The sequence below is a fragment of the Polyodon spathula genome, chromosome 3 (genome assembly GCF_017654505.1).
Source record: "Polyodon spathula isolate WHYD16114869_AA chromosome 3, ASM1765450v1, whole genome shotgun sequence".
Lineage (NCBI taxonomy): Eukaryota > Metazoa > Chordata > Actinopteri > Acipenseriformes > Polyodontidae > Polyodon > Polyodon spathula.
The window spans coordinates 74,861,173-74,881,619 of NC_054536.1; the positions used below are offsets into that span (position 1 = coordinate 74,861,173).

At 35.8% G+C, this 20,447-nt stretch overlaps 1 protein-coding gene across 1 annotated transcript; it reads right to left on the reverse strand.

Moving 5' to 3' along the window:
• Positions 1-1,131: 1,131 nt before the first annotated feature.
• LOC121313409 (ubiquitin-conjugating enzyme E2 W) lies at positions 1,132-15,625 on the reverse strand. The gene is made up of 6 exons (XM_041245924.1): positions 15,555-15,625; positions 11,890-11,981; positions 6,830-6,932; positions 5,335-5,490; positions 3,370-3,445; positions 1,132-1,334 (listed from the first exon to the last, which is right to left on the reverse strand). Exons 1-6 carry the CDS (start codon positions 15,567-15,569, stop codon positions 1,321-1,323), a joined length of 456 nt encoding a protein of 151 aa, XP_041101858.1. The 5' UTR covers positions 15,570-15,625; the 3' UTR covers positions 1,132-1,320.
• Between the last annotated feature and the right edge of the window lie 4,822 nt (positions 15,626-20,447).

Below are 20,447 nucleotides of genomic sequence, written 5' to 3' on the forward strand. Positions count from 1 at the left end.
CTTTGGAGGGACGGCCTGATCTAGGCAGGGTCTTGGTGGTGCCATACACCTTCCACTTCTTAATAATCATCTTGACCGTGCTCCAAGGAATATTCAAGGCCTTTGATATTTTTTTATACCCATCCCGTGATCTGTGCCTTTCAACAACTTTGTCCCGGAGTTCTTCTGAAAACGCCTTGGTGCTCATGGTTGAGTCTTTGCTTTGAAGTGCACTACCCAGCAGAGGGAACCTACAGGAACTGCAAAATTCATTCTGAAATCATGTGAATTTAGGATTGCTATTACAAGGGGGGTGGACACTTATCTAATCAAGCCATTTCAGTTATTATTTTTAATTTTCTACAAATTTCTAGAATTTTTTTTTTTCACTTGGAAGTTGTGGGGTAGGATGTGTTGATAAATGAAAAAAAAAATTCCAGGCTATAAGGCAACAAAAGGTGAAAATTGTTAAAGGGGGTGTAGACTTTCTATAGGCACTGTAGGTGGTTTTCAAACAGTGTCTGATTTTCTTTTCTCATGGATTAGGGCAGACAGTGAAGGCAAGTGAACACTGTTAAAATATGTTTAACCATATGTCTAGAGATTAATAAATAGCTATCCAGTGCAGTTATCCACATGATAACTCATAATTCATGAACAGTTAGACCAGTTTATAAGGGTAGAATTTGGAATATATCAATTCAGGGCAACAGTAAAAGTACGCTCTATTTGTCCCTTTAAAATTTAAAAAAAAAAAAAGCATTATAGGACCTATTACCTGAATAGAAAGTGTGGCAAGGAGTTTCAGTGGAACGAGTTGATAATATTTTACACGTTAGCTGTTAACTTCCAAAGTTACTGTCACAGTGCATATACTTTAAACCCAAAAGATGAAGTGTTTTCCTTGGGGTTAAAATGCTGAAATCCTTTTGAGTTGAACAAATGCACTAGGTTTTAATCTTTCTTTGTAGGTCCAAACATGCATCAATATCGATTATTGCACAATACATGAGGACCTGAAAAGTTTCAAAACAAAAAGGAAAATAACATACAAATGACTTAAAATAGGGATAATGTTGCTATAAATCTCCTTACTTTCTGCATTAATACCTCATGGCAAATGAAACCATGTTGGGTGGATTCAAATATTCTTTTGTTTGTTTAAAACCAGCTATCAACATGCATCAAACTGCATGCTGGTAGAAATGCAGTAAAAGAAAGTTGTCTTCAGCGCAATGTGTCCATTTTTTCAGTCAAAGGTAAAGTTCAAAGACTGTATGATCAAAGTGCTTATGTACTCAGTAGGACTTCTTTCTTCTAGGACCATTACAAAACTGAACATTAACACGTATCATCTGTGAAAGAACAAAAGAAAATAATTTAACATTATAGCACATATCCAGAAATAACACACAAGAAGATGAAAAAATAAATAGATTTATGAGTTTTAATGCACCTCGTTTATAAGAATCACTGATATAAGAATCAATTGGATATAGTGATCAAAACCACTAGGACAAAATCATTCCTATACCAACCAATGTAAAATATCCTGCTTGTAAGAATCAAGCAATCCACTTATAAAGAATCATTCTGGGGCAAACTGACTACATGTAGTACGGTACTTGATCAAGTGCAATGACGTGTACAGCCAATAAAGCTGTTTTTGAATTTGACCACATCTCGCATGATTAGCATGGATAGTGCAATGATGAAGGAAACACTGCACTGTTTGTAATCAAACGTGACTGCACCACTACATTGTACAGGTACTTTTTTTTTTTTTAAGTGGATAAACATTCATTGAATACATATTGATTACAGCAGTTATTGTGTGACATGCATGTAGAGGGAGGGGGGCTGCGGCGCGGAGGAATGCAGATTTGCATCTCCACAATGAAAAACTGTGAGATTTGCATCGCAACAGAAAATAAGTAAGCCACAGATGCTTAAATGCAGTGTTAGTTCTGACAGTAAAATACTGTACTGTAATGTCATTTTAAAAGGCCATTACATGTAACACCGCATGGCAGTTAAATTAGGCACTCACAAGGACTTGTTTTGATGTACTGTAATCAGTGATTGAGCACCATTGACATCTATATACTGTACTTAAGCTGCTGATGGCAAGCTTTTGCTAATTGTAATGCAACAGGAGTGGCCGAGGACAGTGTAAATGATCAGGAATTTTGATTTATAGTTTTAAACCGGTGTTAGTTTTATTTTTCTTACACAGCGGTGGCGAAACAACCGCTAATAAAGCAAACAAAATAAACCTAGCTCTCAGCTGAAGCACTAACTAAACTTTGTGTGGAACAACCACCAGATCTCTTACTCGAGTTTGTTTCTTTTTGTTGCTTCTGCTTCCTTACGCCTCTATACCACCCCATTTCAAATCAATCAGCTAAGCCATTTCTATCAAGGTGTCATTAACATTAACAAGCAGTTAAACCAGATTACTAACCATTATTCGTTAAGGAAAAGCAGCTGTGGATTTTTTTTGGGAGTGCATACATGCAGGAACTTGTTACATCTAGTGGTCAATCCATTACACTGCAGCCAGGGAACAAGCTTTTATCATTCTCATACCAAGTTTGATTCTGCACCACAGTAATCACATGAGTCTACTTATAAGAATCAAAACACCTGGGATGTGATTCTTATAAATGGAGTGCAATGTACAATTTGGACTTTATCTAGCTGTACGTTAAACACAAATCTCTTATTTCTTCACGCACGTTTCACAATCAAGTCACTGAAAAAGTAAAATTCGAACAAACAGAAATTCACCACAAATCAGTAATAATGCCGTGCATTTCAAAATGTCAAAAGGCTATATATACCGGATTCTGCCGAGTCAATGCCCCTGTCTCAACGACCTTCCCCCCCCCAGCTCCATGAAATTTTCGGTCCACTAAAATAAAAGGCTTTGCATAATCTCCAAGTAAGAAATTGCAGTGTCCAGTGTGAAACACGATCATCCAAAGTAGCACTATAGCATTAAAATGTTCAATACAAAAAAAATGCCTCAGTTACAAGCTCTTGCAGTGGCCACATTTTTCTTTTAAATCCAAAAATATGGATTATAGCATGACAGGTAATCATAATCAATTCAGACTGCGCAGTCTGCATCATCTGATCAAATCAGACTGCGCAGTCTGCATCATCTGACCAGTCACACTGCGCAGTCTGCATCATCTGATCCGAAACTGCCGAACTCCACATCTTCATCACTGAGGATGCAAGCAATTGTCAGAATCATTAATGCACAAAGCAACTACTTCTAGGCAGTTTTGTTATTCACGTATTTCCCTTCAAGCACTACTTGCGCATGGTTATTAAAAACAGGAGTTGAGGCAGAATCTAATATATTAGTATTTTAAAACTCACCATGATACCACCATTTTGTTTTCTTTGGATTCTTGTTACATGTTCTTACATAAAACGAATTATCTGGTGGCCGTCTCTACAGGATCAAAACAGAAATGAAGAAATTAAAAATACAAAGCGCAGTCTGCAGCAGTCTTTTCCATTGGTGTAATAAGATTATAAAAAGAATGATATTCATTATTATTACATAACATACCTAAAAATAAACATAACATGCAAAAACTAATTTCATTCTTTGACAAAAGTATTTGGGCACTCTCACATTAGTATTTGTAGAGTGGGCTTTTGCTTAATTTACAGCTTGCAGTCTTTTGTTGTATTTTGAAACCAGTTCCTGGCATCTTTCTAGAGATATTTTTGCACATTCTTCAACACATACAGCTTTGAGTTCCGCAATGGACTTGGTTTCCTTATAAATTGTTGTTTTCGCTTTTTGTAACACCAAGTTTTTGTACAATAGTTCAATATTAAAATGTAAGGTTATAGTTAATCCATACCCCATAAGCTAGCATTAAAGTATGTACAGTACTTATTGAAAGTACTCATGATTCAAGGTAATGTTGCATTTTACTCACCAAAAATACATTTGACTTGCATAGTGTCTAAATTGGACAGTAAATTACTCAATGACCCAAAACTATCTGGAGCACTGATAACAATAAAATGCTTATTAGCGTAACAGCAGACCTGTATAACAATGGAGACCAAATTTATTACAGGATGCTTCAGACAGCTTCTAAAACATTTAACTGGGGTTGACCAGACAAAATTCAGTGCATGTGAAAGCATCCTAAAATATCTATATAAACCCATATTTTAATACAGTAATCTGTCGTGTACCTGCCCGTCACATATCTGACCTAACCGTTTATATGCCATGATCAATCTCTTCAGCAACGATAGTTTATTATTGAACAGAGATGATTACTTCACAGACTGTAGATCCTACCCAAGTTCTCGTACACTGTGTTGTATGTGCTCTGTGCGCAACCATTGCTGGTAGTGAAACATAAGCTGTTCAGTGTGTTGATATGTAAATTAATCCTGTTCACCTGCAGAGCATATCAACTTCAACCTCTCGATCTCCTGCCTGTCACTCGGAAGAAAATGCATACACCCACATGGCAGACGGCTACTCTGTCACAAGCATGAATACCCTATATCTTTCTAAACAGGAAATTTAGGGGACCTCCCTAATAAAGCTCAATCTGAAAACAATAATTGTGTGAATATAGTAATTGTTACAGATGTGTATAACAATATTTAAAACAGGACTCGTAGGGCTCCCATGTGGTGCATCCAGTAAAGGTGCTCCGCGTGGAGTGCAGGATGCATCCTATAGCCGGAAATCGCAGGTTCGAATACAGGCTTTGTCATTGGCGACCATGACCAGGTGTTCCTAGGGGGCGGAGCACAATTGGCCGAGCGCTGCCCGGGTAGGGAGGGCTTAGGTCGACAGGGCAATCCACGGTTCACTGCGCACCAGCAACCCTTGTGGCTGATAGTGCGCCTGCGGGTTTGCAGTGGAGCCATTCAGATCTGTGTTGTCCTCTGGCACTATGGGTCTGGTGGCTTCGCTGTGGATCCGCAGTGCAAAAAATGATGGATTGGCAGGCACATGTTTCGGAGGATGCGTGTTTCAGCCTCTGTTTCCCGAATGACCAGGGAGTTGCAACGGCAAACCGGGATAAAAATAATAATTGGGCATTCTCAACTGGGAAGAAAACCATTGGCGACTACTAAATTAAAAAAAAAAAAAAAAAAAAAAAAAAAAAAAAAAGAGTATTCATTCATCCGTCTTTTTAGACATCCGCCCCTACGCCAGTCCCACCGCAGTCTGATACACGTTGGATTACTGTATGCTTTAAAACATGAACTCCATATGTTGAAAATCTGAAATCCATATGACATATGTTCGATATCTTCAATTTACTGATGTATTTGGAAAAATTCTACAATTCTTACCTTTTCTTTGCAACTGGAAAGCATGCTGATAATGCTAAGACAGACTGATTGCACTGACAGAGCTGGAGACCAATCTTCTGTTAAAATGGATAAACAGATGTGACCGTTGCTATAAATGTGAGGATGGACAGGTATATTGTCACCAGTGAACATAACCTAAAAAATAAAATAAACAAATACATTTAAAAAAAAGTTTATTAACATTTCCTTCTTTAGGTATGGAATCATGGTGCTGTAGCTGAAAAAATAATGACTTAGCCATTCATATACAGTCACTGTAAAAAGAACTATGTAAACTCTTCTCTGATGGAATGCACTTTCTTGCATAGAGAATACCACATAATGCGATCTGCATTCAACAGCGTGAGTGCAGAATGGAATACTTGCTTGGCACCAACATGGGGGCTCATATGAGTAGTACCAATATTAGATTAGCTGCCCAAACATTTTATAGTTCTAACAGACAGAATAGTTTGTAAACATGCAAAAACTCTTTTTGAAACAATGTAGTTGTTACAAAAAGTTACATGACCACAACCATCTTAAGTCACAGGTCAATGGAATGGAAAGAAATAAACTAAACAATAATTAAATATGCAGTTAATTTAGATTGCTTACTTCAGGAAAGCCCTGTCTTGAGCAGGTTTTTCAGCATAGAAGAATGCAGTGCTTTGCCATTTTTTGTTGCCGACTTTATTCCCTTCTTGCTTTCTACGTGTATATGACTGGCAATGTGATCATTAATGGTACTGCCTCGTATATAACCAATCGAATGACAGCAACATTTGCTGAATAGTATCCCACCATCCTTATACAGATATTCAGAACATGTTTTAGCTCTGTCTTTTGACGATTTCTTGGTGCAACCACCGTGCTGAGTTTCAGCAGAGACACGTGAGTTGGCTGGGTGAAGTGCAAAATAATAATAATGAATTCAGTACCCAATGCCTAATTCCACGATTCTGGAAAATCAGTAGTACTACATTATGTTGTCAGAAGGCAAAACTTTGAAAAAATAAAATATATAGAACAAATATTTACCCAAAAAATAAAAATCACACAAAATCATTCACAAGGAGCCAGCTTGTACAACACAATGTAAAACATCATGACAATCTGAAGGCTTGTTTAAAACTTGAGAAGTCCTTATTTATGTGGCCAGGAAATAAAGCCGTGCAAGAAACATTTAGTAAAATATATTTTTATTAATCATAGAAAATAAATTAACTGATATTCAAGGATGAAAATAAAACTTGCTGAAATATTTTTAATCTGCAAATGATTTCATTTTCCGATTCACGCTCTTAATCTGAACTGTTTGCTGGCCCAGGTGTGACATGCCTGGCAGTGCAGCTTATGCAGGACTGGGAAGTGGAATAAACAGTGAAAATAACACTTGAAAATAAACCGTGACTGGTCATCTCCGAAGGTGCTTTTTTTTGGTGCTACAGATCATAAAAACAAACAAATGAAAAGACATTACATATGGAAGTACCTGAGGTGAATCAAAAGGATATCGACTACTGAATTTGAATAGAAGCTGAAACTTTTCTCCTTCATACAGTGTACCGGGGGCTCCTTCCATATCTACAATCCACCTGAAAAACAAATGAACAGTTAGGTTCTTTTTCCAGTTGCATGACCAAGTGTTTGTAGGAGAATGACGACACTAAACACCTTGCGGTATTAACTGTAACACAGCTTTACAGTCTAGCTTTTCATGTTAATATGTTGGGAAAAGATTCTAAAATAGCTTTTTATTTTTTGTTTCTCACTGAAAGAGTGAAACAATCTACAAAGTTCACTTCCTTTGGAGTAGATACAGGTGTGCAATAGAATTATCATTACACCGTTAATTCCATTTGAGAAAATTGTCTAACAGATGTTTTTTCTTTTGTCAAGCAAACAGACACAAATAATGAGGCTAGTGTTTACACATGTTTATGAAGAGTGCATTACTGTGCCACAACATGCAACACAGAAGAGGTTACTAGTAGAAATCTTCAAGCAACAGAGCACTGCTTAGCATCACACAACACAGTCTTATCTTTCTAAAGAGAGCATGGGTCTACAAAACAACACAAAATACACAAGACAGATTAGGTACTTATGCCGGAAAAAGTGGAATTATTTTGGCAGACAATTCTTAAACTGTTAGTAGCAGAATGAAGAAAATAATGCTGAAGTCAGGTGCCTTTATACCTACATATAAAAGACAACAGAGTGTCTTTTCATAAGCTACATATAAAGGAGGGAGTATTTTTTTCTTCTTTTTCCTCCAGCAGTGGAGGATTTTGAAATAACCTTAAGTATAACTGGCTTCATTGACCAACTGAAAATGTTAACAGGTTTTCATTATATAAATCTGGTTACCACACATTCTTTTTCATGGAAAGACTCCAATTGTCATTCAAACACGTCTGTCCAGACCCACTATAATTAATAATTGTGTATTGTAATTTGTACAGTAGATCTGAATGTTGAGGCATGTTGTCATGTTAAGATGAATAGTTAAAGAAATCATTTCGTCATTGTCACACTGCCATTTACTAGAGGTGTTAATAGTTCATATTTCTTCACTGCCTTTTCCATTTACAATATACTGTACACAGTCTTACACAAATATATGTTGCAGTAATATATAAAATGAAGATGGAAGGCATATTATGATGACTTTTCTGATTTTTTACAAACATTCCCAATATGTTGATGTTTAAAAACATGTAAATAGTAGAGTTTAAACATTTAGGAAATTAAACAGAAACCAACACCCATACCATTTACCATGAAGGTCTCACAATCTGGGGATTTAAAGATCTAAGTGGATCTAGGGAACGACAATCCAAGCCAGGAACCATTTAATTATCTGTAACTAATTAAAAAGGGGGTTGCAACCGTGATGCGATTCAGGAAATAAAACCAGTAAAAGCAGGATGGCGCGAAACCAATGCACAGAATTGTCAGAAGCACTTGCAGTCGATACAAAACTTAACTGGATGCCAGCCTGAATAATGTACAGCTCAGCCCTATAGTAGTTTCAAATGAATAAAACTGACAGCACTATATGTTCAAAATAGGTGCCTAGGCTATATAGCCTAAAAAAAATAATCATTTATTCTAGTGCCGTGAAAAAAAATAAGGCAAAAAAATGACAATTACATAATTAATAGAAATTAGAAATATATATCACAACATGTTTTGCCTTGCACTGATTTACTATCTTGCAAGAATCCGTACAGCAGTTTCTAAAATGGCAAGTGTAAAAGAGCTCGGTCCAATATATATATATATATATATATATACAGCTCTGGAAAAATAAGAGACCACTGCAAATTTTTTTTTAAATCAGCATCTCTACATGTATGGCAACCATTCCATTCCAGTGTTTGTTGAATTCCAACACAGGCACACCTCATTCTACTGAATGAGGTACTGATTAGGGGATCACCTGAACCAAATCTTATTTAACAAGGAAAAGTATAAAAACCACTCCTGTGGTCATTCATCACTATCCTCTTGCAATAGGACCAGCTGGATGGCAAAACAGTGCTAGTAGTACCTCAAAAGTAACTGGAATCAAAAAATAACTATTGACCATGCCCAAAGAGTTGAAAAGGAAAGTTTTGAGTGAGGAAAAGAAGGGTTCAATTCTGGCTTTACTGGCAGAGGGATACAGTGAGCGTCGGGTTGCTTCCATCCTTAAAATTTCAAAGATGGCGGTTCATAAGAACAAGGTCAAGCAGCACACAATGGGGACAACAAAGCTACAGACCTGCAGAGGGCGAAAACGACTCTTCACTGACCAGGATGACCGCCAACTCATTCAAATGTCACTCAGCAACCGTAAGGTGACATCAAGTGACCTACAAAAAGAATGGCAAACGACAGCTGGGGTGAAGTGCACGGCGAGGACGGTTTGAAACAGGCTCCTAGGGGCAGGGCTGAAGTTGTGCAAAGCTAGAAAAAAGCCCTTCATCAATGAGAAGCAAAGAAGAGCCAGGCTGAGGTTTGCAAAAGACCATAAGGATTGGACCGTAGAGGACTGGAGTAAGGTCATCTTCTCTGATGAGTCCAATTTTCAGCTTTGCTCAACACCTGGTCATCTAATGGTTAGACGGAGACCTGGAGAGGCCTACAAGCCACAGTGTCTCGCACCCACTGTGAAATGTGGTGGAGGATCGGTGATGATCTGGGGGTGCTTCAGCAAGGCTGGAATCGGGCAGATTTGCCTTTGTGAAGGACGCATGAATCAAGCCAAGTACATGGTTGTCCTGGAAGAAAACTTTCTTCTGCTCTGACAATGTTCCCCAACTCTGAGGATTGGTTTTTCCAGCAGGACAATGCTCCATGCCACACAGCCAGGTCAATCAAGGTGTGGATGGAGGACCACCAGATCCTGTCATGGCCAGCCCAATCTCCAGACCTGAACCACATTGAAAACCTCTGGAATGTGATCAAGAGGCAGATGGATGGTCACAAGCCATCAAACAAAGCCAAGCTGCTTGCGCAAGGAGTGGCATAAAGTCACCCAACATCAATGTGAAAGACTGGTGGAGAGCATGCCAATATGCATGAAAGCTGTGATTGAAAATCAGGGTTATTCCACCAAATACTGATTTCTGAACTCTTCCTAAGTTAAAACATTAGTATTGTGTTGTTTAAAAATGAATATGAACTTATTTTCTTTGCATTATTCGAGGTCTGACAACACTGCATCTTTTTTGTTATTTTGACCAGTTGTCATTTTCTGCAAATAAATGCTCTAAATGACAATATTTTTATTTGGAATTTGGGAGAAATGTTGTCAGTAGTTTATAGAATAAAACAAAAATGTTCATTTTACCCAAACACATACCTATAAATAGTAAAACCAGAGAAACTGATAATTTTGCAGTGGTCTCTTAATTTTTTTCCAGAGCTGTATATGTGTGTGTGTAAAGAAAAACAGAGGATCAACTCAGCTGCTCTTGACCCTCTCTTTGAAATGTTTTTGAAAGTCCAGATTAGAATGCACATGCATCTCTACCTAAAGTCACATGTGCTGCTTCAGATTTCATAAGCATGCCAGTAATCTGGGGAAACAGATGCAGATATGTCATTGCAAAATGCCTCACGTTTTCCAACACTAGCCCAGCTTTCAAGTGAAATTATTCTGTAGAATAATGTTTGCTTGTTCAGAAAAAAATAAATAAATAAGTAAACCTCTGCAATGCCATTACTTTGTGAAGAAACAACAATGGCAAGATATATAAAAAATCTATCTATCTATCCCACATATTATATTATATATATATATATATATATATATATATATATCTATATATATATTTTTTTTTTTTTTTTTTCTGATGGCTCATTTATTACTTTTGTTTTATGTAGTGATACACACAAGAAAAAAGTTTAACATCCCACTGTATGACATCCTTCGCTTTGTAGTTAATTTGGTGGGGTAAAGAAAGACCTTCACAACATATTCTTACTTCTGGGAAATATTTTGTTTTACTTTAAAAGGTGTTACAGAATCTTTGCTGTATCCCATCTTGTCCTTATCACAACAATGTTTCTTCAACATATTCCAGATCATTGATATATATATATATATATATATATATATATATATATATATATATATACATATATATATATATATATATATATAGATATATTTTAATCACACAGCGGTAAACAAAACTCATCTTTTACTTGGGAACATTTCCCAAAATACATGTTTCTTTTAAACATCCCATTACAAATGACTGACTAAAGACACACAGTACTTCGAACAGAAATATGTTTTAATTAAAAATTAAAGGAGGACAAAACACTGCACTTGGTGCTAACAGTTTTCCAAGTCTATAAAATCAAAGACAAAGCAAAGTTTTATATACTGGTGTGGAGATTGTAGTACTGTATACTCATAAAGATACTGAGTCTGTATAAAGCATATAAAGAGACATGCTATATTTGGATTAATCATAATAAAATGCTGTTGGCAGAAACAATGTTTTGAAGAATTAATCCTTTACTCAAAAGCCCTGTTCTTTGTTGTTTGTTTGCATCAGCATAAATAACCTTTTTTAATTTAAGAATTTGGCATCACCCTCAGAGAGCTGTCAATGGAATTTTCTTTTGTTGTATTATTATTATTATTATTTCCTGAGAAATTAATCACTGCATTTCTAGGTTTTATGCACATCATCAGAAAGATGATGATAAATCTTAACCCAACACAGCAAGGTCCCTCGGGGACTGGTTAACCCTTGTCATTGCCAACATATTTCTCTGTTAACATAACAATATTACAAGTTTTATTCTTAATATGATTCACCATCTTCTCTGCTTTCCGGAAATTTTAAATGTCAGTAACACAAACGCTATGCTTGCATGTATGTTTTTGTTTATTAATGGTTAGCAGTTTTACGATAAAATAAACAGGAGGTAAGTTATTTAAATGTGTAAATTCAATAGACCTGTAAAAATGTAATGATTGTGTTAGTTTCACATCAAGTGTCTGTAACACATACAATACAAATCAAACATGTCGGATGTACTTACTGTGTTATTGTGTTCTGCACACTCTTCTCATTTAATGTCATTCCAGGGGGTGGCTCATTCTGTAAAGCTAATAGTTCCTTCTGTAGCCTTTTCTGAAACAAAAACAAACATTTGCACCATTTAACAGTCAATAATTTTGAATACTTAACCAAACTGCCAGACATTGTACTGCAAAAACGATTCACATTGTATTCATAGATAGATGAAATGGTAGCCGTATTAATCCAGAGATGATAGACAAAGAGAAGAAGAAGCGATACATTTTATTGGACTAACTAAATAATGATTATTCACAAGCTTTCAAGACCTCAAAGGTCTCTTCTTCACCTGAAGAAGAGACCTTTGAGGTCTTGAAAGCTGTGAATAATTATTATTTAGCTAGTCCAATAAAAGGTATCGCTTCTCCTTCACATTGTATTCACAACTGCCATTTAGCAATGAAGGAGGTAAAGCTGGTGGAAAACATTATACTATAAAAATATATTACACTACACTAGGGTGAACCTCTTAGAAGATTTCTGACAAATACACAGAAACCTAAATTAATCGATCACAAAGCATCTATTGACTTAGACCGTTATTATGGTCCTAAATTAAGGTCTGGTTCAACCTCAGACCATTACAATCAGTCTGAATGAAATGCGACTTCAACATTCCAAACATTTATGCAAGACATTGAATTTTGTGGTTTATTTTTAAACTGTGTTATACCCCTCTTATGAAATGTCCAAATGACACGTTGCCTTTGTGTGGGTATGTGTTCATCTAAGATGTATAGGCTACACAGCCTTTGGTATCTTTAATATTGAATATAAATATAACACATTGGACAACCTCAATTAAGTTAAAACACTGAAGTTGAGGTAAACTTTTTGGAGACTATTTAAGGAGCAGATTAGCAGACAGTGGACACTCATGCAATCGTGTACAGTATAAGGCTCTAGTCCCGGTCTACTACTCCCTCGGTTTAAATATTGTTCCAGTAGCAGCATACTGTCATGCACTGGCATCTAACTTTTTGCATCTAATTGGACAGTTGAGATAATAAAACCAAGGACAAGCGGCAAAACACAAGAGACTAAAACCATGCTTTTAAATATTAAAATAACATTGCACAATTAACACTGCATATACCTGTAGAGGATTTTGGAATTTAGTCACCTGCATTTACAACTGTTTGTGACTCTCCAAAATTATAAAAATGCTAATTTAATGCAATGTACAATAACAAATGTTAGTCATTAATACACAAAACTTAAAAGCTCACGAAAGATTCAGATCTCAATATCTTACTGTAGCTTTTGTAAAAACAAAGCAGACCTGATGACAGACAAACCCAGTAAAACCTCACAAGGCGTTTTACTAAAGCTACTGTAACTAGATAATTGTACTGTATTTGTTGTGTGTAGTCCTTATGAAAGGTACAGGGTTTGCAGTACTGGGAGGGTATGATACAAGACAATGAATATGGGAACATGCCTGCTAAAACTGCAGCATTTCATAAATCACACATGAAATTTGCTAAAAAAAAAGAATCTCGAGTGAAAAATAAAGTGCTCATCTGCTATGCCACTTGGAAGAACATTTTGTGAATATTTCCACATGGCATGGAAGATTAGCACTTTGTTTAGTATTTGAGATCTTCCCTTCAGAGTAGAACATGTAGAAAACAACATTTATGATAGGATAAGGTTTATAGTGAGCAAAGTACCAGCTGACTTTCAAGGTTAAAATTATATTAAATAGGTAAAAATTTTCATAGAGTTGCCCAACAAAGGATTACAGGTATGCAAATTTAATCTGCTAACTTGGACTAACGTTAGTATCACTGATGATCAACTGAATCTTACAAAAAGTTGATTAGCTACTTGGGATCAGATAAACTAGATTAATTTCACAGCAGTACTGATTGAAGCATATGAAGCCAGACCCTTGCGACCACAAAGCCAGCTTGGTTTCACAGGCCCTGATTTGCAGTTATCTTGGACTGCCTAATGTTAAATTGGGTAAGGTAGTCTGAAATTAATGCTATTACTGCACATTTAGTGTTTGTTTTGGTATTATCCTACTTGCAGTGCTTGTATTATGGTTAATAATGCTTTCACTATGTTATATTATGCTGTACTATGTTACATTTTATTATTTTTAAACTTTCATTTTAATCATTTTGTTTCTCTTGGTGGACTGAAGTAGACCAAGTTTAATTCACTTTGCTCACATTTAGAACACAGTTAACCTGTATACTGGTCGAGTATAAAGATATAAGAACGCAGCAAATGGAACAAAAGCTTGGATGGGACTTGTTTTTCATATAATTAAAAACAAAACAACAAAAACACAAAAAAAAAAAATGAGGCCCTACTAAGAATACTGAAAATATGAATTTACCAAATCAGTTTAAGCAATAGTTTTGGTTAACAAATGCTATTAAAAACAGTCCAATTGTAACAATTGCTGCTATGTACTGTAGATATTAAAACAATTATACTGTGGTGAAATTAAAAACAATAAAGCTGCTTTTGATATTGAAACAAAATAATCCTGGGATCATTTTAGCCTTTTAAACAGAAATAAATTTGTCTAAATCTACATAAAATCCCCCAACGATCATAAATGTTCCCCACAATACAAAATAACAGCTTGCAATTACAATCCTGTCCGTTATACTGTACCTAAATATAAAGGAAATATAAATTGTCATTGTATTCTTCTGCATCATACGTACTGCGATTTTACTAGTACATTGTGCAAGAGAAAGAGTTCTGTAGTTAAGAGGATTTTTTTGTTTGTTTTTGTAGTTAATTAACACAATCTTGGGCAGACTACACAGAACAGTTATGTCCGACAAAAAAATAAATACAAAAATAAATAAATAAAAGTCATAGCACAAGTTGCAAGGTCTTCGCTTAGTAAGTACACTCCTTCCTGGTGGAGCCAAGACAGGATGAATCTCACGGTTTACTTTTTCACCATCGACTTTAGCCAGCTGCATAACAACATGAGACGATGTATTTTAAATAGAAATGGTCGTGATGTCCTCAGGTGTCTATGATCCATTTGAACATGCAAGTTACCTCGGCAACATCAACTGACAACACCGCAATATATATTTATTCCACATATTTTGTTGTCAACAAAACACTGCTCGCCTCTTTGGACTTTTGTTAGATTTTAAAAAGTTACCACAGTCGTCACCTCAAAAAATAAATAAATAAATTAAGTGTGTGTGTGTGTGTGTGGTGTGTGTATATATATATATATATATTATATCTAATCAGCCAGCTGTCCCACGGTACCTAACTTTTTTTTTTTTTTTTTAATTAAATTTCAACAAAGTAACACGGAGTGCATTTGCCTATGTATCAGGTTCCCACACCCCGAGCTCCAGGTATTGCCGCCATCACCTGTGTTTTACACACCACTGTTTTCTAATTCTAGTGCTACTACTAGTTGGCTAGGTGATTTTACTAAGCAGGCTTCGGACACAAAACTGTCCCTCTCAAATCCACCCCCCCTAACTGCCTCTTTTCTGCTTCACAGTTCATAACCCGGCGAAATAAACAAGACTGTGACTGTCTGTATGCCACGCGTTTTGAAGTTAGATACGCGGCGAGAGGAAAATATACCAACTGAATACAGCGTTTCACTTCCAGATAGACACCTACCTGCATCGACGCCATTATAGAAACCCCCCTGCACCAGAGAGGACGCAGCAGAGCATAACGTCAAATACGTCACGTGGAAGGGGCCGTCATGTGTGTACATAATGCGCTTCTTTAGTGTGACGGCACATCCGCTGCTAGGTGGTTGTAAACAAGCGGGCGAGCCAATGGAAGAAGGCATTAGTGCGTTTTAACCCTCTGTAAATTAAACTGTAGGAGGTCATTTTGTAATATACATCAAAAAGGAGTAAACATCATGGTCTAGTGTTGTGCTGCAGACTGCGAGCACCATTCAGAAACTTCCTGAGAAAGAAAAATGCAGTTTCGTTAGTCTATTGTATATATTGCTGGTCCCTAAATCATATAAGGCAAGACATGTCGGTTTGTTGAATAGGCTACTAATAAAAAATAAACACCACAATTTGTGTATAAACATGTAATTTTATCGTGTTGATTGTTATTATATTATTGTATACTACAGAGAACAACGAAGCACAACAATGTACACAGAGATAGAGTGCGAACAGCTCTATATCCAAAGAAAAATAGGATCCAACAGGATACAGTCAATATATTTACTGAAGAAGAAAATTAATTGATAAAACTCAGTATTTATATAAATATATGTTTATTCATATACATACTGCATACTTTGCACAGAGGGACAATTTACTTCTTTAAGAAAAGCTTGATAATATTGTTTCATTCTCATTTGAATGTAATAGACAAGTTATTTGATAACTACCTAGATTTTGAAGCAATTGAATGTTTCTGATTTTGAAAGAATATGCAGTTATATACAGCTATGGCCAAAAGTTTTGCATCACCTAGAAAACATAATTAAACATAATTCAAACAAACAAAAAACAAACAAACAAAAAAAACTTACACTTGTCAGTAAAATTTAAGTGCTTTGTGCCCTTGTTCCTTCCTCTTAATAAATCACCCCTTCCGTGCTCGGTGGGCCTCGGGGTAAGCCTCGTGCATCGGTTCCCCCCCGTGCTTCGGCAAGCCTCTCTCCGAGTTTATACACCCTCAGCTCGTTGCCCCTCGTGCTTAGTTTTGATCTCTTTTACTACACCCTTTTCACTGTGCCCTCATGGTCGGTGATTCGGTAGCCTTGCTTCACTTATGATCGTGTCCATAAAGTATCCCGGCTGCTGCGGCTCCCGGCTGCCAACATCTAAAACGGTTAAACAGAGCCTAGTATTTCATGTTACATTTCGAAATGTCACATTTTATAAATGTTGTCAGTGTTTTTGTGAAGTCATATGAGAAAACTACAAAGTGGTATGTCATTCATTATATTAATTTAACATTATTCAGCAGGTTTTATTTGACTATGAAGTGAAATTAATTAATTCTGTAGGGTGAAGTACGAACGTATGCACATAAACAGTAGCAGAGGTCCATAAGCAAAGTCCTACACAACACAGTAATATGGTATAAATCAGGGAGTTGCAGCACCATTTTAATACACTTGTGTGCATGGCAGGATTGAATGAGTGCAGTCATTGCTTGAATATAAAATGAGCATTATGTAGCAAAGCACTCAAACTGAAGGACTTGTGAATGAGAAGTTGTGTTTTAAAAAACTTTCTGACAGTTAATTGGATAGAAAAAGGATTTCTTGTCAAAGGGAGTTCCAGTAGAAGTGCATCTAGTCTGCTGTACCACCTGTGTGCTAAACATGCTTTCACTTCTCAAAATAACGAGGGCCAATGCGCCGTTTATTAAATAGCAACAATAAATATATTAAACAAAAGTAAACACTGCTCGTCGAGCAAAAATACTAATTGTTCAACATTAATGTTAGTCGCTGCATGCTTAATTAACCTATTTTCGACAGAGTACTCTTTTAGAAATTGACAACCGTTGCAAACCCATGAATAAAGCTGAATACGATACTATATCCAGTGCTGTTGCAAAGTGGATAGCTAGCAGCCCCTTTAACACTGTAGCTTTGTTTTTATTTCAATAACCAAATTCATTATAAATTATATTATTTACCATTATGGAGGATATAACCATTACTCACTTAATGTTTATTTTATTTAGGCAATTTCAAATTTTCATTAAAAGAGAATTTAAAATTATTATTTTTTTTTTATAGAGCAATGAAAAACATCAGTTTATAAGTTTAAGAAACTGTAAAGGAAACCGATATTCTTTAATGCAGTAAGGTGACTCCATTGTGATTTAGTAGTTGGTTCAAACAATTTAACAACAAATGCTGGATTGTAAATACATATAAAACTATAAAGATGATCATCAACCGTTTAAGTTTTAATGCGAGAAATTGTGTTTGTAGGTGACCTAACATTTCTTGTATACCATTTTGATATTTCTGGCCCTGGTTTTTTTATCCTTGGTCTAGTTCTTTTCCTTTTATACCATAAATTAGCCCAACAAAACTAATTATATTATTATTAATAATAATTAGATTAATGGTAACAGTAATGAATATGTTTATTCGATTTATTATATTATATTTTTATTTCAATTTCAGTATAAATTTATTACATTTTATTATGGAGGCCTACGCATTACGTCATTAATGTTATTTTATAGCAATTTTAATATTTTCTTAAAAGATAAGGGTGGGGGGTGATCACATAATTGAAACAGGGGTATTAGTTTTTAAGCTGGTTTTTTTTTTTGGATAATAATATATAATAATAATAATAATAATAATAAATAAATAAATAATAATACAAAAAAACATGTAAATAGAACGATTTTTAGTCATCTGTTCAGTCCTCATGCAGTATCAAACAAGATTAACTGAGAGTCACATTTTTTAATCGCTTGACAGCCCTAATAAATATACAGCTAAAGTGTCTGAATCATGTAGAAATAAGCAAACAGCATAACAGTCAGGTGAACAAAGAATCTAGAGCCTCCTGCCTTGTCCCTCAGAGTTCACCTTCAACAGCATAGTTATTTTTAGAGGCTTGGTGCTGTATTTATAAAGCAGTAGCACACCAGCAGTGCATACAGCATGGCTACACTGAGATATTTCTATATGAATATAGTATACAAACTTTTTCACCTGACAAAACTGGATTGCAATATTGAGCTGAGTTTTGAGTAAAGCTATACTACTTATGGTACTTGTGTTTGCTATCCTTGAGATTGTAAAAGAAGACCAAGTGCTTCTATGAAATATGTAAACCCCCTCCCCCTTCATATACCACAGCTAAAGCATGGGAAAAAGTGTACATCAGCATAAACAAGCATATCCCACCCACACACATAATTAAAATCTCATGGATTTACATTATTACAGTGGAGGCTGTGTGGTCTAGTGGTTAAAAAAAGGGGCTTGTAACCAGGTCCCCGGTTCAAATCTGGGCTCACTCACTGAGCCGTGACCAATCTGAGCAAGTCACTTAACCTCCTTCTGCTTTGTCTTTTGGGTGACACGTTGTAAGTGACTCTGTAGCTGATGGATAGTTCACACACCCTAGTCTCTGTAAGTCACCTTGAATAAAGGCATCTGCTAAATAAACACACAATAATAATAAGAGTAATAATAATAATAATAGTGCATTTATGCTAGTGATATTTTTAGTAGTGTTTAAAATGTGGTTCTGTTGTCTGTCTTAGATTTCACTAAATAATAATATTAATACAATATGGTGCCATTAAAATGAAGACAAATATAAATAAATAAATAAACACATTTTTTGAACCCTCAAAAAGTAAAAAGAAAAAAAAAGGTAATTTATTTCTATGACCTGAAATTGTTTTAGCTTCAATACACATAGCATTATTTTATGAAGTGTGTGGCACTGGATATAGACACTGTTAATTCAGTCTTATGTACTGCAGCAGTTCCCAGAGTTTCACAATACATTACATCAACCCGAGAATGAAAGCTTATAGTCACCAAGGTACAGGAGCTTTAGCTTTCTGCCTTGCCAACTTGGGGACTGACAGATTAATTGGCATATTATAAAACCTGTTATTTTATTTTATTTTTTTATACATTGGCTTCTAACCCAAGCTTTTAGAGTGCAAGTCAGAATCTGTAATTGTAAAGAGCTTAGCTTGTAATTAACACCAATAAGTACTTTTGTAAATATTTTTTAAAACTGTTGACAGGGCACATAGAATCACCAGGCTGGGCAAACATGTAACCACAAGTACTTTCACGGTTGATCTCACTGACATATTTACGTTTTTTTTTGTTTGCGCATTAAACAACTGGGTCACAAACTCCAGACCATTTTCATCTTCATCGACTTCTGTCAGGTTATGCAGTCCCTCTTGTCCGCAGTGAGCAAAATATAACTGTATGTCCAATCAGACCTTGTTTAAAAGCCTCATCACTATGTCAGCAGAGTGGCGAGATTTGAATTTTGTTTAAATCTGTTTCTGAAATCGGAGGGTGGTGGTTCTGCTTCACTCTCAATAAGAAATTGTTCAAATGAAAATCTTTCTAAAAGGTCAAAATGAACGTGTGGAAAGACCCTCATGTTTAGTTATTATTATGGTGTAGTGATATTAATAGATCAGGTAAGACAATAGGTGCGTTCAAGGAGATCATTCTTAGCAGATCATTGGCTAAATTGGTCAGATTCTGCAAAGACTCTGCGGAAAATGATCTCCGTGAACACACCCAATTATTACTGCAGTCATGTGATCTTGATCAGCCAATCACAGCGCTTCATTTATCCATGCCATTTTATAATTGAGCAATATCAAAGATGTTCTAGATTGCCAACTCCGCCTCTATTTTTGTCACCCACCGCACAGAGAATGGGGGGATTTAGAGAGTGCTTCCGCGAAAATGTTCTATGGAGTCAATGGAGCCGTATCAAATTTCACTGTCTTGTACATTTGTGATACATTATTAAAATGTCTCAAACTTTTTAAGTTAATTTTGCTGTA